This window comes from Leiobunum rupestre, chromosome 9 (genome assembly GCF_980474605.1).
Source record: "Leiobunum rupestre chromosome 9, qqLeiRupe1.1.hap1, whole genome shotgun sequence".
NCBI classification, from domain to species: Eukaryota; Metazoa; Arthropoda; class Arachnida; order Opiliones; family Sclerosomatidae; genus Leiobunum; species Leiobunum rupestre.
The window spans coordinates 40,489,789-40,509,201 of NC_143392.1; the positions used below are offsets into that span (position 1 = coordinate 40,489,789).

Consider the following 19,413-nt stretch of genomic DNA (forward strand, 5'->3'; position numbering starts at 1 on the left):
TAATGTAAAAAAGAAAAGAAAATATCGTTTAATCTGTATAAAAATGTATATATTTATTGAATAAAGAAAACCGCGCATTTTTGCTATATTCGGCCGAATGGGAAAGTATTAAAAAAAAGTTGGGTCGAATGGGAAAGTATTAAAAAAAGGTTCGGTCAAATGGGATGCTATTAATAAAAAGGTTCGGTTGAATGGGATTAGAGGTTATTTTGATTTCCAATTGCTCGTTATGTAATCTGTCAAATGCAAATTTTCTTGCGAATAATATACCATTAAAATGTTTTACGGAACGGAAACCAAGAGCGTACTTAGGCCTCTAAGAGCCAAAGCTCTAATACCTTTCAGAATTATAAGACGCGCTATCTGGAGATTATTAAACTAGGATGAATGACGGAAGTAAATATATAATATTTATAATTTAATATATAACTTTTTAAATATCTTATTTGAATGTGTACAATAACATTTCTATACCCAAAGTATGTTTAAAGCGTTAAGCTAAAGTGTTTGGCAAAGATTTTTTAATTTTGGTTTAACAATTGAAAACTTAGGCTTAAGCTTTCAAAAAATCATTGTTGGTATATAAATGTAATTATACACACTTTATAGTAAATAAAACATGTTTAAAAATTATAGTAAAATTTTTATTCCCAGTAGGTCTGGAATTTGAACAGGTAGAATTGTAGATCATTCAGTAAAGCAATATCCAGATGACGTTACATGCTGATTTTAGGGCGTAGTCTTAGGTAGTACTTCAAGAACAGAATTGTCACAATAGAAAGAATCGATTTCCTTTATTTCATCCCCAAAATGGGCTATTTTATTATTTATTGGGAGTGAGGAAATAACAAATGGCAGAAAACACTTTCATATTTAAAACAAACAAAATGGCAGAAAATGCTGTATTCGAGCGAATGACAAACGTCGTGTTAAAATCACATTAATTATAAACCCATTGAGATCTATTTTTTAAAGTTATACGCAGTTCACTACAGTCGAATTTACATAAACAAATGTAGCTTCAAATAGACAATGGCAGTGTTGTATTTTTATCACTTCTTTTGAAATAAATAATTATAAATGTATTCATTTAATGACGTATGTAACAATATAAAAACATTCACGAAATATGCACACTTTAAAATTCTCGTAAAGCAGCGAAAATATGGTCTAAGCCTCAAAATCATATGAAATTAAATTTGAAATTGAAAAATATCTAACACAATACAAAGATCTGATAACGGTTATTTTACACTATTATCTTTCCTATTTGTAGTAGAGCCGTTTCATTTTCATAGACTTATGACAATGTAAAAAAAATCCAAACATGAGTTGCTTGTACATTTCAGGTCCTAAAATGTCGTTTTACAAAAAAAAAAACAATTATCGTGATATCATTGATTTTAACGTGTAAATACTGTCGTAAAATCTATCAAATGTTGCATTTAACCGTAATGTTGTCATTTATAAAATAAATCAATGCGTTCTTATTAAAAAATCTTATAGTTTATTTCACCAACGTAATAAATATCTTTTATGAAGTTTTATTGTAATAGTAAACAAACACAACAAATTGATTGTTTGTTTACTGGCAGTGTTTCCGGTTGATTTCCTAATAAAACTTTTATATTCTGTGATAATATTGATAGTAATCTAAATCTAAATAATGAACAAATATATGGTACCTATATTATTTGTGAACTGTTAATAAAAAGGAAATGTTTCTTAAATGCCAGCTTTCTGCTGATAATGCAAAGTGTTCTTATTGAGTTTAGTTCTCGCGCCGGAATCATTCGTTTTCTTGAGTTTTTAAAATCTCTGTCTTAACTTTGAATTAGAACTTGTTTTATGTACTACTTACGTAAGCGTTTCTAAATAAAGATATTTAAGTTTTTTTTACAAAATATATGTAAAATGATAGGAAATTAAATGTTTCCTCAGTAACATTAAGTAAAATTAAAAGTAACATTAAAATAATCGTACCTCTAAAAACACAAATATTATTCAAGTAGAAAACGGAATTGGCAAATTGAATGCTTTCGCAGTAATTACAGCTTTATAAGGATAGTACAGAAGTTCTATTTCTTAAAAAAATACCCGGGAGGAACAGCTCAAGCAGTATTTTAGTTTGTAGATAAAGTATACCAGCCCATAATTAAATATTTATGTTTGTTATTAATGATGTACATTTATGTTCGTTCAGTAAATTTTCTAGTGTTGTCATAAACTGTTTGGAAAGGAGCTCGGTGGACATTGTTGCCAGTTAGTCGGATAGTAATAAGGCTCAGTTGTCTGCCTTGTTAATTCACTTTCCCTCGCTAGTTCACGTTCTCTGCTTAGTTCACTTTGCCTTGTCAGTTCACTTTCCCTGGTCAGTTCACTTTCCCTATTCACTTCACTTTCTTGTCTCGGTTCATTTTCCCTGGTTAATTCACTTTCAAGGTCGGAAACCTTGCGTTTCCTGCCGCATTTCCGTTCTTCGTAACCCACTTCTTGTCTCTTGGCCTCCATTTTCTTCTCCCATTCGTGTTCGCCGTGATGAGGGAAGTTCAAGTTTTTGTGCTGGTAGAAGACTAAACTTATCCTAGTCGGATTCTTACGATTAGGACATTTCAGAGCGGTTGTAGCGTGTAGTTCGTGTTTAGCGCATTCGAATAAAACCGAACCGTGTGTTAAGGCCACAGCCACGCCTCCAATTTCGTCGTCAACGAAGCTGGTTTCATTATCAGAATGGATCTCTACGATTTCATCTTCCGGGGGTTCTTGGACTTTGTTGCTAAAGTAGTTATGGTCCTCGTTCATAGTCGAATACGAGGAGTTCATTTCGTAGTCCATCTCCTGTTTAATAACGGGGATATTCTGATGGTAGTAGTTTACGTCCGGCGTTGGATGCTCGAAGCTCGACAAAAAGGCATTTTTGAATGAAGGCAAATACTGAGAGGCCAATGGTAGGGCGTTTTTCTGCTCATAATTTGAACAAGGGTACTGATCTTGTACGTGACAAACATTCGGGTTTGTAAAGCTGTGATCTTGGTTCTGATAACGGTTCAAACAGTGATCGAAATTCGACTCATTTTGATAATCGACTCTCGCGTAATCATGTTCGTGTTGGTCGTAAACCGGTTGGTTAAAACTCGGTTTTTGATTATGAAACTCAAACTGGTTTCTGTTGCTTATGGGAATGCTCACTGGTAGAACTGTCTGGTTGGTACCGGACCAATTCATTTCAGTTTTTACGTACTGGTTCGTGGGATATTCATTCATTATGGGGAACGCAAAATTATTGTCTCTCGCTATTTGCCTTTGTCCTATATTAAGGTTTGGCAACTGGGTCGTTCTTATCGAATTCATTTGGGGAGGTGGCATAAGACTAGATATTTTTCGGCTGTCTTGGAAGTTGTCCATTGAATCATTGCGATACACGATATCTTTGCTCTCTTCGTTCATAAAATCATTATCAAACTGTCCATCTAACTGACCGAGAAACAATTTAGAGGAAGATTGTAAAAGATTTTCGTCCGTTTTCTCCACGTCACTTGTATCCGAAATAACCGCTTCGGGCAATTCACTTGATTCGGATTTTGCTTCTGTAATGAAATTGTTTATTTTCGCTGACGAATAATCATTTATGTTTTCCACGTTTTCACTCGTCGTCCTATTGTCGAAAGGACTTATATTTTCGCCAATTACTGATAAAGTTCTATTTTCAGTTTTATTTAATGAATCAATAGGTTTTAGCTGTTGGACATTGCCTTCTTCAGTAGTAGTATCTGAACCACTTTGCTTTATTTCATAGTCATCATTTTGGATGTTGGAAATCGAGGTTGTCTGCGATTCTGATAAGTTATTTTCCATTGTCTTTACTTTTAAGGGTTCTCGCTTCGATTCTTGAGATTGTAATGATTGAGCAAAGGATGGGAAATGAGTTTCTGTTTCCCTACTTTTATGTGCCTTATCAAGTGTCTGAATGTCAATTGTTGAAACAAAAAGGTCGGGTACATTTGTTGATGGTTTTGGATATTCCATTTTATCTTGCGTCAACAAACTACGCGGTTCAGAAGATAAAGATTTCGCTTCAAATTCGTTTTGTTTTCTTTGATAACCAGAATACGAGATTATGGAAGGCTGTTCTGGGTTAGTGGTAATAGCTGTCAGATTATTAGAGGTTAATTGTGAAGACGAATTTGAGAGAGCTTGACCGAGTAATGGCACTGGAGAAAATTCAGACTGAGAGCTAAATGCGTTAATTGAAGATGGGCCTTGCTGTGAAGTGTCGATACTTGAATTAGAATGGCGAGCATCGTCCATGAACCTTTGAGTTCTTACTTCAGAAAAACTATTTTGGTTCAGTTCGTTGGCCATACTACGATGTTCTCTAAAATTAATAATTTGATGCGTATATTCCGACGTAGGTATATGAAATACCCGAGTATCTGCAACTGGAGTTGCCCTTCCAAATGGTTCATTATATAGTCCAGACTCTAATGAGTCTTGTTTCAATGGCGATGGTGTTTGTTTGTAACAAATGGATGACAGAGAGTTACTAAGTAACAAATTTGGCGGAGATAAGGACGGTACCCGATTTGTCAATGAAGGCGACGATAACCGATTATACAATGGAGATGTCGCTACCTGGTTGGGCGATGTCCGTACCTGAGTAGTCAGGGGCGATGAGAGTACGCGATTAGATAATGGAGGTGTTGGTGTGTTATTAGGCGACGGAGATGATGGCAATCCACTCATGGGCGGAGTTGGTAGTACATGATTTGGCAGTAGGGACGAGGGTATGCGAAATGGTGACTGAGATGACGCGTACGAAGGTGACCGTTCCTGGTAAGTCAATGGGGATGACGATACGTGATTCGGTAATGGAGAAGGCGATACACGTTTTTCTACGGGTAATGGTGGTGTTACTACCTGATTTGGAACTGGAGATGGTGGTATTGGATTTGGTCTCGCATATGAGAATTGCTGATTTGGTACTGGAGATGATGGTATTTGATTTGATTTCGGATATGACAATTGCTGATTTAGTACTGGCGATGATGGTACTTGATTTAGTTTCGGATATGACAATTGTGGATTTGGTTCTGATGCCGGTATTTGCTTATGTAGTTCTTGATATGGTAGAGGATACGACGATGACGCAAAAGGATTATGTGAAAAAGCAAACGTTTGGGGATTCGGTAAGGAAATTTGTGGTCTGTTCTGATGTATGCCATTTGGTCGAGAGGGGCGTTGTAGGACACCCGGTGGTTGAATGGTGGAGTTCAATGGCAGAGTAGCGTATGGCAGCGGGGTGATAGGCATTGAGCTTTGAGCTAACACGTTAGACGATGGCGATGATCGATTTGTTGGGCTATAAGATGTTGAAGATTGTAAGTGAGGTGAAGATTCTCTTGATGCAGGATATGCAATTGACGACTGGGACATGAGTGGAGATTGTCTTGATGACATTAGTTGTGTTTGTGAAAAATGGGATGATGTAACATTATAAGGTTGACTGAGAGGAACGGAGATATTATTAGGTGGATTTAAACGACTCATAGGTGGCTGCATTTGTCTCGACATGTCAGATATTGGTATTTCTTTGGTCCTTGATGGCAAATGATGTTGCGTTGAGGGAACTCTACATTCAAGTTGCGTGTAAATAGGTAGCGATGGTGCGTATACAGAAGAATATCTGAGAGAAAACGAAGATTGAGGAAGTTGTGACGGTTGGGAATTTGGAAACTGCTCTGGTTCGACAGTGTACTTCTTCTGCCTTTGGGTTTCTAAATTTGGAAACCTTTGATATTCTTGCGTTTGCTGTATATTCTGATCAAGAGGTTGGTGTTGGTGAGATTGTTCTTTTTGCATATTAGTTGAATGTGGCGTTTGTTGATGGGGAGATATCTGTGGGTTAGATGATGGTGTATACAGATGTTGTTGATAATTCAATTGAATAGGCGACGTGGAAGTCTTGTTTATATTTTGAGATTCACTAGTACCTGGTTTAAATTGCATAGTGTTTATAAATGGTTGAGTCTGTCCGCTATTAGAGTCATATTTTGAACGTGGTGATCCAATTTGAATCAAATTTATTGATTTATTTGGTTGATTGGAGTTTTGCATAGAAACGTTGGAGTTACTTTTATATATATTGTTCACATTTTTGAGATCAGCTATTTTTGCTTCCATGATTTTATTGGTATCCTGATGAATATATTGCGGGAAGTTCGTGTTTGAATTCAATAACGTCTCTTTCAAATACAGATACGATTGATTTGACTCCATTGTTCGATAATGTTCGTCTTTAATTGTAGTTGAAGTTGTTTCGCTAGAATGGTTGTAAGATTCGTAAAATTTTGTTTGATTTTTAACGTGGCCTTTTTGTTCATCTGGATATTCGGTTCCTAATTTCCGTTCAAAACGATTTTTCTCATTGGACGATTCGACATACTTACAATAAGAAATATCTTCTTTCTCTTGATTTTTAAGCTCACTCTTAATAAATATAGAGTTACTCGTTTTTTGATTTTCAAAGTATGACTTCCGATTATTATTACTGATGATGTTCAAATAATTTTTTTGTAATACTGGGCTATTTTGATTTGATGCTAATTGACTATGAAATAATCTACTATCTTTCACCGGGTAATTTAACGATATTTGGTTTGCGTTAGGCGGAACGAAATCCATGTTATTAAATTTATTTGATTCGGGAGGACTTTGACTGTATGTTTGAGAACTGATTATCTTTGAGTTCGATACGTTGGAAATCTTCGAGCACAAAGTTTGTTTAAGAAGTAAGGAATTGTTTATTGCCACATTTTCTTCTGTGTTACTCAATCCAGCGTCAGCAGATTCTTCTTTCATCGGATTACTATACGCGCGTTTTTCGTATTTTTGTATTGACTGATACCATTTATCCACGGATTTATTCTCAGTGTATGATTCTGACTTTATAAGCGTATTTTTATCAATCGCGTTTGGTCTTTCGCAAAGAGCGGGTGAAAATTCTTTCTTGATTTTAACGTTAAATGGATTTGGCGTAGTGACGCGATTTAAATCACCGATTTGATTATCGTTGTAGTTTCCATACTCCGTACATTTATCGCGCGAACTATTTGCCAAAGTGTTATGTTCCGATTGAGGTTCTTGCTTGATATTTACAGGAAACCCCAACGCATTTTGAAGATTAAAACTCGGGAAATCTTTCTTCTTGGGTGATCGTTTCTTATACTTCCTCGGGGAAGGTGTTACGGGGTTTCCAATCAGAGGTGTCGCGTAAGGCGCTAGCAAGCCTTCTTTATTTGGCGAACTTTCAACACTGGCTGGTTTCCGGCCTCTTTTCTTGCAAGGTCCCAAAGGATGACGACGAATTCTTATCTCAACAGGGTATTTCTTCAGAACTTCCAACGCGCCAGTGCTGATCTAAAGATAATGTAAGTTTGTTACAAACACGGCGGTTCGTTATATTATAAAAAAGTTACTTTACTTTTTCCAGTTGACCCGCTTCCATTCCAAACTCGTCGGTGTCGTCCACAATATACAACGGCAAAACGTGAAGTTGTTCGTCTTCTGGTTTCTTCCAGCCGCGATTCTTGGAAAGCGTCACGACCTAATACGGTAGATATGGTATTGTTACAGCACACACAAACAAAAGATTTCCAGGCCTGATTTTGGACCAGAAGTTTACAATATATCTTTTACGAGAGAAGTATTCACCTAAGCCATAAAAATTGCCATAAATAAGCCGTTTGCAATGGCAGTCATTTTCCCGCTAAACCGCGACTGTATACATCAAATCACGGCTGAAACTTAACCGTATGTAGTGCTTCGCTCGAGGATGTAAAATGTAAAAATGAATTATTTTTCTTAAATGTGTTAACGTGCTCTAAGCGAAAAAACGCGTAAAAGTTCCGTAATTACCACCGTAGCTATGATTATGAGATTTGAAAGTTGTTAAGTTACACTATAAGTCTGTTTGTTCCATAAGTGTCTCAGTTATTACTGTGCGGTGTGGCGTAGCAATGACGGCATACTCAAAAATAAACGCTCTTCTAGCAAGGAAAAATTGGAAACTTTAAGACATATTATCTCAAGCCGATCCTCGGTACGGCTTACTTCGACGACGAGGCAAAAAGTACGTATTTGATTAAAATACTTAGTTTGAAGTAGCTCAAAAATGCTTGGTCATTCTAGAAATGATTCTCAGTCAAAATTTAAAACGCGGAAGTCAGAGCTGAGTTTACACATTTAGGTGATACGCAATTATATTTTTATAGTTACGAAGTATTACTTGGACTAACTCTCAATAGGAAAGGTATAAAATCAGTTTTTTTACCACTGTGCATCCGTTGTTCATGTTGTGCAAATCTTTGTGCGAGTGAGCACAGAAGTCAACGCATGCGGTGATCCCAGAAAAAGGACGACCCGGAAGTTGCCCTAAGCGGCAATCGGTTGCTTCATTCTCAAATTCCACCTACAAAGAGTATTTTCGATCAGCAAAATATTGAAAAGAATACTTATGTAAAACTACAACCTGATTGTGATATGAATCCGGGGCAATTCGCTTGTACAAAGGTGCTACTTTCGTTGCGAGAGTTTGTAGTTTATCTTCCAGTTCTGGTTCCTAAACACCATTAACGTACTTTAAGTTGTTGGTCATCTCTTAAGCCACGTTCACACTTTGCCTTGATATCGATTCAAAACGATTCGAAGCAGTTGTGTGAACCAGGCTAAATAGTTTTAAGCCGATTTAAACCGTTTTCTACCGCTTACGTGTGAACGTAGCTTCAGTGAAAATCATGTATTTGACCATGGGCCAAATGATTTATCATTATTTGGCCCATGATTTGACCGAGTGAGCAAACTGATCGACTACTAATTGACCCAAAATGTGTTTGTGTTTTGTTCTGATGGGATTACTCCAAATTATTCAATTATCCATATTATCTAATGATACGCCTTTCTTTCCTTTTTACATTTTGGTTTATTTAAGCCAGATCCTTTCTGAAAACTCTAAAATATTTTGTTTCTTATAAAACAGATGACTTTGTATAAACCCTTTTTTAAATTTTATAATAAGCTTCTACAGCGTTGGGCTAAGATAGAAGTTAAGTATCGTTTCACATAAGCCAAATAGCTGGCTTCCTATAAATATAATTTTGGTGTGTTTTGTTCTGACAGGATAGCTAACTCTAAATTTCTTCAAAACGGTTGAAATGTTAGCACCTTTCTTTGTTGTATAGTTAGTTCCTGGTGTAATTCTGTTACATATTTTTGAAAACCTTAAATATAACATTTGTGTGTAGATACGCACTTATAATTTATTTTCTTTCATACAAAAATAGATGATTTTCAATAAAACCTTTTTCGAAAAGTAATAATTTACATAACTCTATTCACTTCACTCTTGAACTAGAAGTTAACCACGAAATTCCTTTTTTAGACCTATTTATTAAAAATGTTAATGGTAAACTAACCTTTTCATTATTCCAAAAGCCTACTCATTCAAAAACCTTTTTAAACTTTAATTCAAACCACCCCAACCATGTAAAAACATCAGTCGTAAAAGGTTTAAAACACCATATTGAATCCATATCTGATAACCCAATTGCGGATAAATTAAAAATTAAAAATCAGTTAATTGAATCAGATTATCCAAAAACACTTATAGAAACCATATTTGACAGAAACTTAATCAGCATGCCTTCTGATATGAAAAGTAAACCTAAAGAGGAGGTTTTAGTTTTACCCTATATACCTAAAACCACAGAGAAACTTAAACGTATTTTGAAAAATTATAAAATAAACTTAGTATCAAAAACCACTAATATACTAAAAAATCAAATTTCTCATTTAAAACCTAAAATAGAAGATTCCGCCATTCGAGGCGTTATTTATGAAATCCCTTGCTCATGTGGAAAAACGTATATTGGTGAAACAAAACGTTCCATTTTAGACAGGATACGTGAACATAAATCCTGCGTGGCTAAGGGCGATATGAATAACGGAATTTCAAAACATATTTGGTCTACGTTAAACCACTCTATTAAATGGGATGATTACAAAATTTTAAAACGGGAAACCAATTGGTACAAAAGAAAATTCTATGAAGGATTGTATATTCGTAAACTAGGTAATTTAAATTTAGATAAAGGATGTCAAGAAGTAACTAATTGGGGTAATATTGTGATTTAAAATTTTATTTTATTTTATATTTATATTTTAATAATTCACACTGACTTACATATACTTTGGATTTATCGGTTACATTGATTCTATTACACACGTAAATTGTTAAAATCAGTAAAACTTTTGTTTATTTTTTAACACGCTGACCTTCTGCTCGCGTGATATTAGAACTTGAATATGGCGCGTGGTAAAATTTTAAATCAAATTAAAACTAACGAACGACTGAAGAAGAGCCTCGGCTCGAAACGTCTTGTATAAAATAAGTTTTATCTTCTAATACCATGCCGTTTTCTCTGAATTAAACATAATTTCTACTAATATTCACCATGGTAAATAATAAGTTTAATATATAATACAAAGCTCGTGTATTGTTTGGTCAAGATCAAAGAGTAGTATGTTTTCGCATTAGCTGCTAAACGTATTTCACTACGTCCTTCATTAAAAATGGATGATCTATACGATCAAGAATGAATTAAAGTTAGCTGAGAACACCGAGGGATTTACGGAAGAAAAACCACGCCTCTTATCATTTCCCAAGGGGTAGACAACTAAGGGGAACGACACACCGCTTCGGCTAGTAGTCGCGTAAATAACGGAAATATGTTATAGTACCACCTGAATATTCTCAGTTAACGTATCGTAGATTCAACTTAATAGTGAATATTTAAGCTTGTACCTCAGAAGTGTCAGTCAATTTGAACTTTCTGGATATTTTGCTCCTGGCGAATTTGCATCCGTTGTAGTACATACTCCAAGAACAGCCGAACGAGAAAGACGCGCCGCACTCTTCTGAGCTCAGTCCTTGACAAGCGCATGTTCTTCTACAAAAAAAATATAATAATAATGAACAGGGTGATAGGGACATTGGTGCATGATGGAAAAGGTGCTATTATCTAGTTCAAAGACAGTCCGCCTGGGGCGCTGACTGACATCATCAAAGGTACTAGCTCAATAGCGGACTGTGACCAAAATATTGATTGCCATTAGAACAAGGGGCCCACCCAAATGTATAAGATATTTTGTTTGAATAATATATAATATTTACGAGAGGGTGCAGTTGGTATCGGGCAAGGCCACCCTATATACAGTCCGCCACTTTACTAGCATTAGTGCCTTTTAAGACTAATCCCATTGTTAACGAGTCTTTATGGTTGAAACTTTAAAAACGCTCCTTATGACTATTGTTTAGAAAATGTTCTAAGCATTTTAAAGATACTCCAATTGATTATTGCTTCATAAACTCAATTTTTCGAAAATGTTCTAGCCTAATTTAGAAATGTTATAATTTCAACCGCGTACTATATAGCACGCTTTTTTTATTATTCTTTATTGGCATACTATAAATAAAATCGATAATTTGGTGGCCGATTTCCTTTTTTTTACGGTTACGTCTTTAAGAATCGCGACAATGAACTAATAACCCGCATTCGGGATTCATGGCAAACATGTAGACCCGTCGAAGGCACGTGAGTCGAACGACAGACTAGCGCTTAGTGTCCAATATATCCATATTAAGTTGGTTACGCTGGGTTTTACTATTTAAATTTGAATTTCACGTCGCAGGTTTTCGGTACTATAATTTCGACTGAAATGCGGCAAATGCCAGGACCACTAGCTCGGTCACGCCACTAGAGGCGAAATATTCCGCTTACATCCCCATTACAAAAATGATTTAAGCCATTGGTTAAAATGAAATTTGAATGTCGACACCTACAGTTCGTTTGTAGCGCATCTACGCTGAGTGGGAATTCCAAAATTGACGGTCTTTCGGACAATGACATTGTAGAGGTCATCGGCGTCTTCTTCCTCCACGCCCTCCCAGGCGACGATGCCCACCACCAACCAGGCAGTAGCGCACTTGTGTCCCAGCCGCTGTCGAGCCAGCACGAGCAGTTTCTCTTCTTCTCCCGATCGGCGGATGATCCATTTGGCGATCGGACACCCGTGCGACGTTTTGCCTTCTTTGCCCGTGTACAACAGTTTCTCGATTCGAATAGCTGGCCCAGTTTTTCCCATTCTGGAAATACAAAACCACGCGTTCAAACAGGGTTGCGCAGATTTTTCATTTTCAAATTCCCAGACTTTTCCAGGTTTACCCTGACCAATTTTCAAGATAAATATCTTCTACATAGCTACCAGGTTACCCATAAAAACCGTTTGGAAATGGCCGTAATACCATATTATGTATAACCAGCTAAAAAAATATCATTAAGGTATAAATAACAAAGATTTTAATACCACGTACAAAAAATACCCTGACTAGTTTTTAAATTCCCTTGTTTCTAAAATTCCATGACTTTTTTACTAGTTCTTAAAATTCCCTGACTTTTTTACTAGTTCTTAAAATTCCCTGACTTCTTTACTAGTTCTTAAAAGTCCCTGACTTTTACACGCAATTTCGAAATCCTCGACTTTTCCAGGTTTCCCAGGTACTGTCGCAACCCTGTTCATAACTCTCAAGGCTTCTTCGAAGATTAAACTTCGTTTTGTTCTATGATAATAGAGGAAACTGACAGAGTAATAAACATTTAACTAGATTTAGCATATCTTCGCTGTGATAACGCCATTAGGGAAATATTTTTAAAGGGAATATAACCTGCAAAGCAATCTTTATGTAAGACCCCTTCAATTTTTCAAATTACCCGGTACAGTGGCGCCAAACATTTCTAAAGCCAAAGGCAAGAGCAGCCAGAGCTGCAATTGTTGGTGTTCCACACCAAATACCTGAGGTTATATTCCCTTCAATGCGTCACCGTGAATCCACCGAGAGAATGGGGGTTGACCACCAGGGGTCAACACGGGCTAATGACGTCAAAGCCACAGATTCTCCAGCTGGCGTCCTCACTTCACGCGCGAAAAAAGACCAGGTGCTTACCCCCCTTCGGTAAGGAACAGTCCATTTTCATCTCCTGGTTCTAAAATTCTATTACCAACTTACGGATTTAAGAAAACATTTATCGACGTATATTTTTATCTTTTCGGTCAATTTACTTAAATTTAACGAATAAAATGTCCTAAAACTTGGTTAATCTTTTTAGACTATTTTTGATTTTTTTTTATTATCACGTAGAAGCTGGGACAAATAACCTAATGAAACCCAATTATACGGAAAAAACCCCATTCTTCAAATTGCATCGCGACCCTTTCCCACGTGCGTAAAAACTTACGAAAGATATTACATGGTTCATACAACTCTTGGCAAACCAATTTCCCTAATATTTGCGTGATTTGTATTACCATATGTAACATAATTACTCATAAGTATGCCTCCGTATAATATTTCCATTGAAAAAAATTCAATGAGACCTTGTTTCACGCGGGACATACATTGAGCGGACCCAAAAATGCAAAAATGCTTATAATCCTTGCGCTATTGAAAAGGTTACCATGGAAATGAAATCATGTGATCGCGAGCCACGAGCTAAACTTGACATTGGCAAAGCCAGAAACGCGCGAGGAATTCTCACTAACTTCCGTTTCCCATCAGTAAAGTTGATGACGCATATTTCGTCACTGAGTTGTAAGTGACGTAATATACGTCATATCCCGTGAACAAGGTTTCATTAACGAAAATGCTTTTATGGCATACTTATGAGTGATTATGTTACATATGGTATTACTATATATCTTATTTTGTTGCAAACACTTGGCTAGTGTAACTCCCCGTGTCATTGCTAACTTAACCCATCTTTAAACGAAGAGGTAAAGGATTACTCAGTTCACGATTGACATTTAAACTAAATTGGTTCCATAAACCTTAAGGAAGTAAACTTTAGGGCAAACTTTCTTAAACCCTATAAATTTCACTGATTTTGGCTAAAATATGTAAAATTCCCGGATATTTCAATCGACAATCTAATTTCCTGACATTTACAGGTTATTTTGCTGACATGTTTAATATTTGGGTGGAAATCTTTCCAATATCGGACGACGAGGCGCTGCTCTTAAAAAGCCAAGCGCCAAATCTAGATTCGGGTCCAGCAGTTCATTTGTCCAAGGTAAAGACGTAGAGCCTGTAAGCCAGTGTTCCCATGTGGAAATATCCAGGTGGATAATAACGATTTTACTTGTCAATGTGCCAAATAGTGGGCGTTATATATTTTTTTGAGAAAAATTGTAAAAATTATATTTATTAGAGAGACTGACTCAAATTAAAGACATTACGTTACTACTTGTTTTTTTTGACTATTTTTTGTTGTGTTATGTCAAATTACAGTATAATGTTATTATTCTAAAATAAATAATTTGAAATTTCAATCCAACTAGTGGTTTTTAGCTTTGTATACGCAACATTCCTTTATCACTCACTATTGTCGACCTTTTGCCATTTTTTTCACAATTGGCCACTTCATTTTCCATATTTTTAACTATTGTCCACTTCCATATTTCCCACTATTTTTGACTTTCTTTCATATTTCCCACTATTTTTGACTTTCTTTCATATTTCCCACTATTTTTGACTTTCTTTCATATTTCCCACTATTTTTGACTTTCTTTCATATTTCCCACTATTTTTGACTTTCTTTCATATTTCCCACTATTTTTGACTTTCTTTCATATTTCCCACTATTTTTGACTTTCTTTCATATTTCCCACTATTTTTGACTTTCTTTCATATTTCCCACTATTTTTGACTTTCTTTCATATTTCCCACTATTGGCCACTTTTTTCCATATTTCCCACTATTTTCCATATTTTGCACTATTGACCACTTCGTTTTACATATTTCCCACTATTGACCACTTGGTTTTCCATATTTCCCACTGTTTTCCGCATTTCCCCCCATATTTCCCACTGTTGGCCATTAATCCCCACTGTTCCAAACTGATAATAGTGGTCTTTACACCAAACCGCAATTAGCCACTATTAGGTGGGTTCCTAACCGATGAAATATGCGTACCTGTCACGTATAATCAACCAAATTCTCGAAAACCTCTGACTACTTAATAAATGAAAAATATCAAATATATTCGGCATTCCAAAAACGTTTTAGACGCTGAGCAAGTTATAAATAAAAGTAGTTTGGCAACATTTGCAAAACTAGATTAATTTGGGTTCATTAAAACTTTCCCGATTCGTAACACCAACTCAGTTTTGGAGCGATTAATTAAACCTTTCTGTGAACACTAAAACGCTAAATGTTTCATCAATGTAAAAAATGTACGTCTATTATCTGCTGATTATGCTCAATTGAAAACCTTCACAAATATCCTGAATGTACTACATCAAAATATAATTATGAAACACTTCTGGGGCTAAGTAAAGTACGTACGAAAAATAAAGGGTTCAAAATATCGAAATCGTGTCACCATAAGTATATCATTGCATTCCATAAGTTTAATAATTATTGATAGCTATTTGTAAAGTGACGTAGAAATTACGTCATACCCAAAACGATAAGCGCCTCTAGCGAGGAAAATACGCAACATAAAAAGATATTCAGTGCTCATTACAAAGCATAATTAAATTTCACGTATTTAGTCTGAAGTGTACCAAGAAATGCGTAGTCATCCCAAATAAAATTAGTAACATAAGGAAGTGACTCACTTATGTGAAAAACAAAATTATAAACTTATGAGGTTACATCTAGGCCATAAAGAATTATTAAAATAAATCTATCTTAGGGTTCACAATTCTTGCTATACTCGGTTAAATACCAAAAAAAAAAAAAATTGTAGACATTTAATTTTTGTTTAATTTATACTTTTAAAATAATAATTCGTTTAAAAATACGGGATTTCGAGCAAAGTGGAATTTGGGGCGACTACACCCTAAACGAAGCATTAAAAATGCGACACGTACCTGCGTTCCATGGTTCTCCTCAGCTCCGGGATATTTTCGGCGTAGCCAAGATGAGTGTAGTACGGAGCTCTGTCGGCCGCTTTCATTTGGGAAAAATACACGTCTTTATAGGCTTCACTTTAAAACTTGTAAAAAACGCAGGGATTTCCATCGATAATTGTTTCTCGAAGAACTTTGTATTAAATTGAGTATAATTACGGAATTGGCGTAAAATAACATTTATTTGCAACTTAGACTAACAAATAAGGGACGGCACACTCAATGTTAATCTCTCACTTCTCAATTCCATCGCGTCCTCTGGTGGCAGAGATTTTCATTATATTTAATATTGTGTCACGTAATCAGCTCTAACAAAGCTTTTAAAGATTTATCGTGTAGTTTCGTTAGAGGAGGTACGTTGCCAAATTCGGCCACTAGAGCTTTGGGCATCTCTAAGCTAACATTTCTACCTATTGAGTTTAACGTCCCTTATTTATTGGTCTAAAATCTCAGTACGTAAGCAACCTTTAAAAATATTTTCGGAAGATTTAGTTTCAAACTCGCTAATCGATCAATTAACATTTGTAAAAGGTAGAGGATCTATTCAAATTAGAAGCATATTTTTAAATATCTCAAACTTTTACCAGATGGCGGCAGCCGTCTGAGACACTTTAGTTAATATAAAAAATATTTATTTTATTCGTTTTTCCTGAATTTCGAATTTGGACTTTTGTTTATAACTTATACGAAAGGCACCGCTTAAAATAGTTTTGGAAGTAAAATTTTCATTTATACCTTTCCCGCCAAAATGTTACAATTAGCGCCATCTGTTATAAATAAGAGCATCAAAGCCTACCCTCTAATGGATCCGCTCTAATCGTTTGTTTCCCAGTAAGACACTAGTTAATTGAAATATTATTGGGTTTTTTTTTGGTTAAATTACTAAAGAAGAGTATTATGATTAAGGGAATGTAGAAATAAAAGTTTAAAATCGGAAATTATTTGAAGATTTCCCGACCTTGGACTAAATCAGACCATTTTTAAGTGGGAAAACTACTGTGGCCATTGTCTACTTTCGTGCTATTTCAAGCTGCACTCTTTAAATTTTGTATTTTAACTTATAAAATTAATATTTAGGTGTAGAACAGCCTCTGGTTTAGTGATTAATATAATTTTGACAATTTTAAATTTATAAGTAATTAAGTTATTACGTTTTAATTCGGACCCCCGGAGCTAAACAAGTTGGACAAGCGCCCAAACTACCCTTTAGATAGGACATTATATCTCGTTAACTATTAATATTATAATTATCAAAATTATTTTAAGCACTAGAGGAAGGGACAGCTTAATAAGAAAAATATAATTCAACCGTGTATTTGTTAAAACAGAAACGTTGAACGAAAAAGAGGCTTTTACTGTATTCTTCCCCTTAAGTTGATTTGTTTATTTTTATCAGAAATTAATAAATTTACTTCAACTTATATTTCACTATATACTATACTATCTACAGGTTATGTTTAAACTAAAAAAAAGTATTGCAACGTTTAAAACTGACCAGAACTGTAGTAACATTAACTTCATAACATTTTAAAGGTAAAATTAAATTCCCTGCCATTTTACAAATTCTTAAAACTCCCAGACCTGTCCCTGAATTTTTAGGCCTATATTCAAATTACCCGACTAGTACAATTGAAATTTCTATAAATTAAAATATTTTTAGAAAATAGTATAAAGTCTGACTATTAGGACACCCTCAAAAGATTAAATCAGAATAAATATCGATTAAAATGATTAAAATAATTAAACCTGGATTAAATGATAAAACCACGTCTAAGAGATTAAATGGCGTAGTGAACGATTATGTCGAGTTGCGAATGATTATGTCGAGTTGCGAATGATTATGTCGAGTTGCGAATGATTATGTCGAGTTGCGAATGATTATGTCGAGTTGCGAATGATTATGTCGAGTTGCGAATGATTATGTCGAGTTGCGAATGATTATGTCGAGTTGCGAATGATTAAATCGAGTTGCGAATGATTATGTCGAGTTGCGAATGATTATGTCGAGTTGCGAATGATTATGTCGAGTTGCGAATGATTATGTCGAGTTGCGAATGATTATGTCGAGTTGCGAATGATTATGTCGAGTTGCGAATGATTATGTCGAGTTGCGAATGATTATGTCGAGTTGCGAATGATTATGTCGAGTTGCGAATGATTATGTCGAGTTGCGAATGATTATGTCGAGTTGCGAATGATTATGTCGAGTTGCGAATGATTATGTCGAGTTGCGAATGATTATGTCGAGTTGCGAATGATTATGTCGAGTTGCGAATGATTATGTCGAGTTGCGAATGATTATGTCGAGTTGCGAATGATTATGTCGAGTTGCGAATGATTATGTCGAGTTGCGAATGATTATGTCGAGTTGCGAATGATTATGTCGAGTTGCGAATGATTATGTCGAGTTGCGAATGATTATGTCGAGTTGCGAATGATTATGTCGAGTTGCGAATGATTATGTCGAGTTGCGAATGATTATGTCGAGTTGCGAATAATTGAATCGAGTTGCGAATGATTGAATCTGGATTACAAATTAAGTATTGTATCAGCCTAATCATGTAAAATTTTTATATTGGACTTCTTTCAAATACCACGTATCTAAAGTTGCTCCCCTTTCGTTCTCAGGTAGATAAATAGTAGTGGAAACGTCGAAAGAGGTTACATAACACCTACAACTGATCAAGGGTAAAAGTTCCATTAACTTACGCATTTGCTATTGACAATAAATTTTAGGGGGCCAATGAGAAACCAGGATGATTTGATTTTACAGGGGGAAGGAGCTTACTCTTCGAAAACTTGTCCTAACATCTATGATAAAATAAAATAAAATAAAATTAAATATATTTAAATTAGTTTACGGTCATACGAAATGATGTAAATACAAAAATCGTAATTTGGCACTTAAAGAAACCGATAATTCAAGGGCTGAACATTTACAGTTTTGATATACAACTATGAACCGTTCGAAATGAGGGGTTATTACACCCGGCGCAAAATATGGCAAATAAAAACATGGGAGCAAAAAAGATTAGACTGAGCAGATGTCCGAGTGATCAATGCCACCTGGGAATACGAGCGAAGGAAATGCGAGGGTCTTCCAATCGAGGCTAGTGGTCTCAGGTGACGGCGATAAGCGAAAAGCAAAATCACTTGAAACCAATAACATCGGAGTACTAGGATCTATCTAGCTTTTAACGTAATGTTCTTTGAGATTTCTAGATCGCGTCTATCACATTTGGTCTACATTTGCGCCGCCAGGACGACAGCGGAAAAACGTAATTGAGTGAAAGCCGGGGTCGACGTCTGGCCAGGGCTGTTGTGGCGGCCATCTGCTCACACCGTTACATTTTGCTCGGCCCTATTATCGACTATAGTACGGGTTCTCTG

The 19,413-nt window shown here is 35.6% G+C and overlaps 1 protein-coding gene across 2 annotated transcripts in view; it reads right to left on the reverse strand.

The window, feature by feature from the left end:
• Positions 1-816: 816 nt before the first annotated feature.
• Tet (Ten-Eleven Translocation (TET) family protein) overlaps positions 817-19,413 on the reverse strand; it is a 100,957-nt gene continuing 82,360 nt past the window's right edge. The window contains exons 4-10 of one of the 2 annotated variants that reach the window (XM_090158877.1): positions 15,985-16,063; positions 11,897-12,199; positions 10,859-11,003; positions 8,528-8,617; positions 8,330-8,467; positions 7,481-7,603; positions 817-7,416 (exon numbers count right to left, since the gene is read on the reverse strand). In XM_090158877.1, the coding sequence (XP_090015003.1) occupies positions 2,221-7,416; positions 7,481-7,603; positions 8,330-8,467; positions 8,528-8,617; positions 10,859-11,003; positions 11,897-12,199; positions 15,985-16,063 (6,074 nt within the window). In that variant the 3' untranslated portion in view covers positions 817-2,220. The remainder of the gene's footprint in view (positions 7,417-7,480; positions 7,604-8,329; positions 8,468-8,527; positions 8,618-10,858; positions 11,004-11,896; positions 12,200-15,984; positions 16,064-19,413) is intronic. The other variant, XM_090158876.1, reaches the window with a different exon arrangement.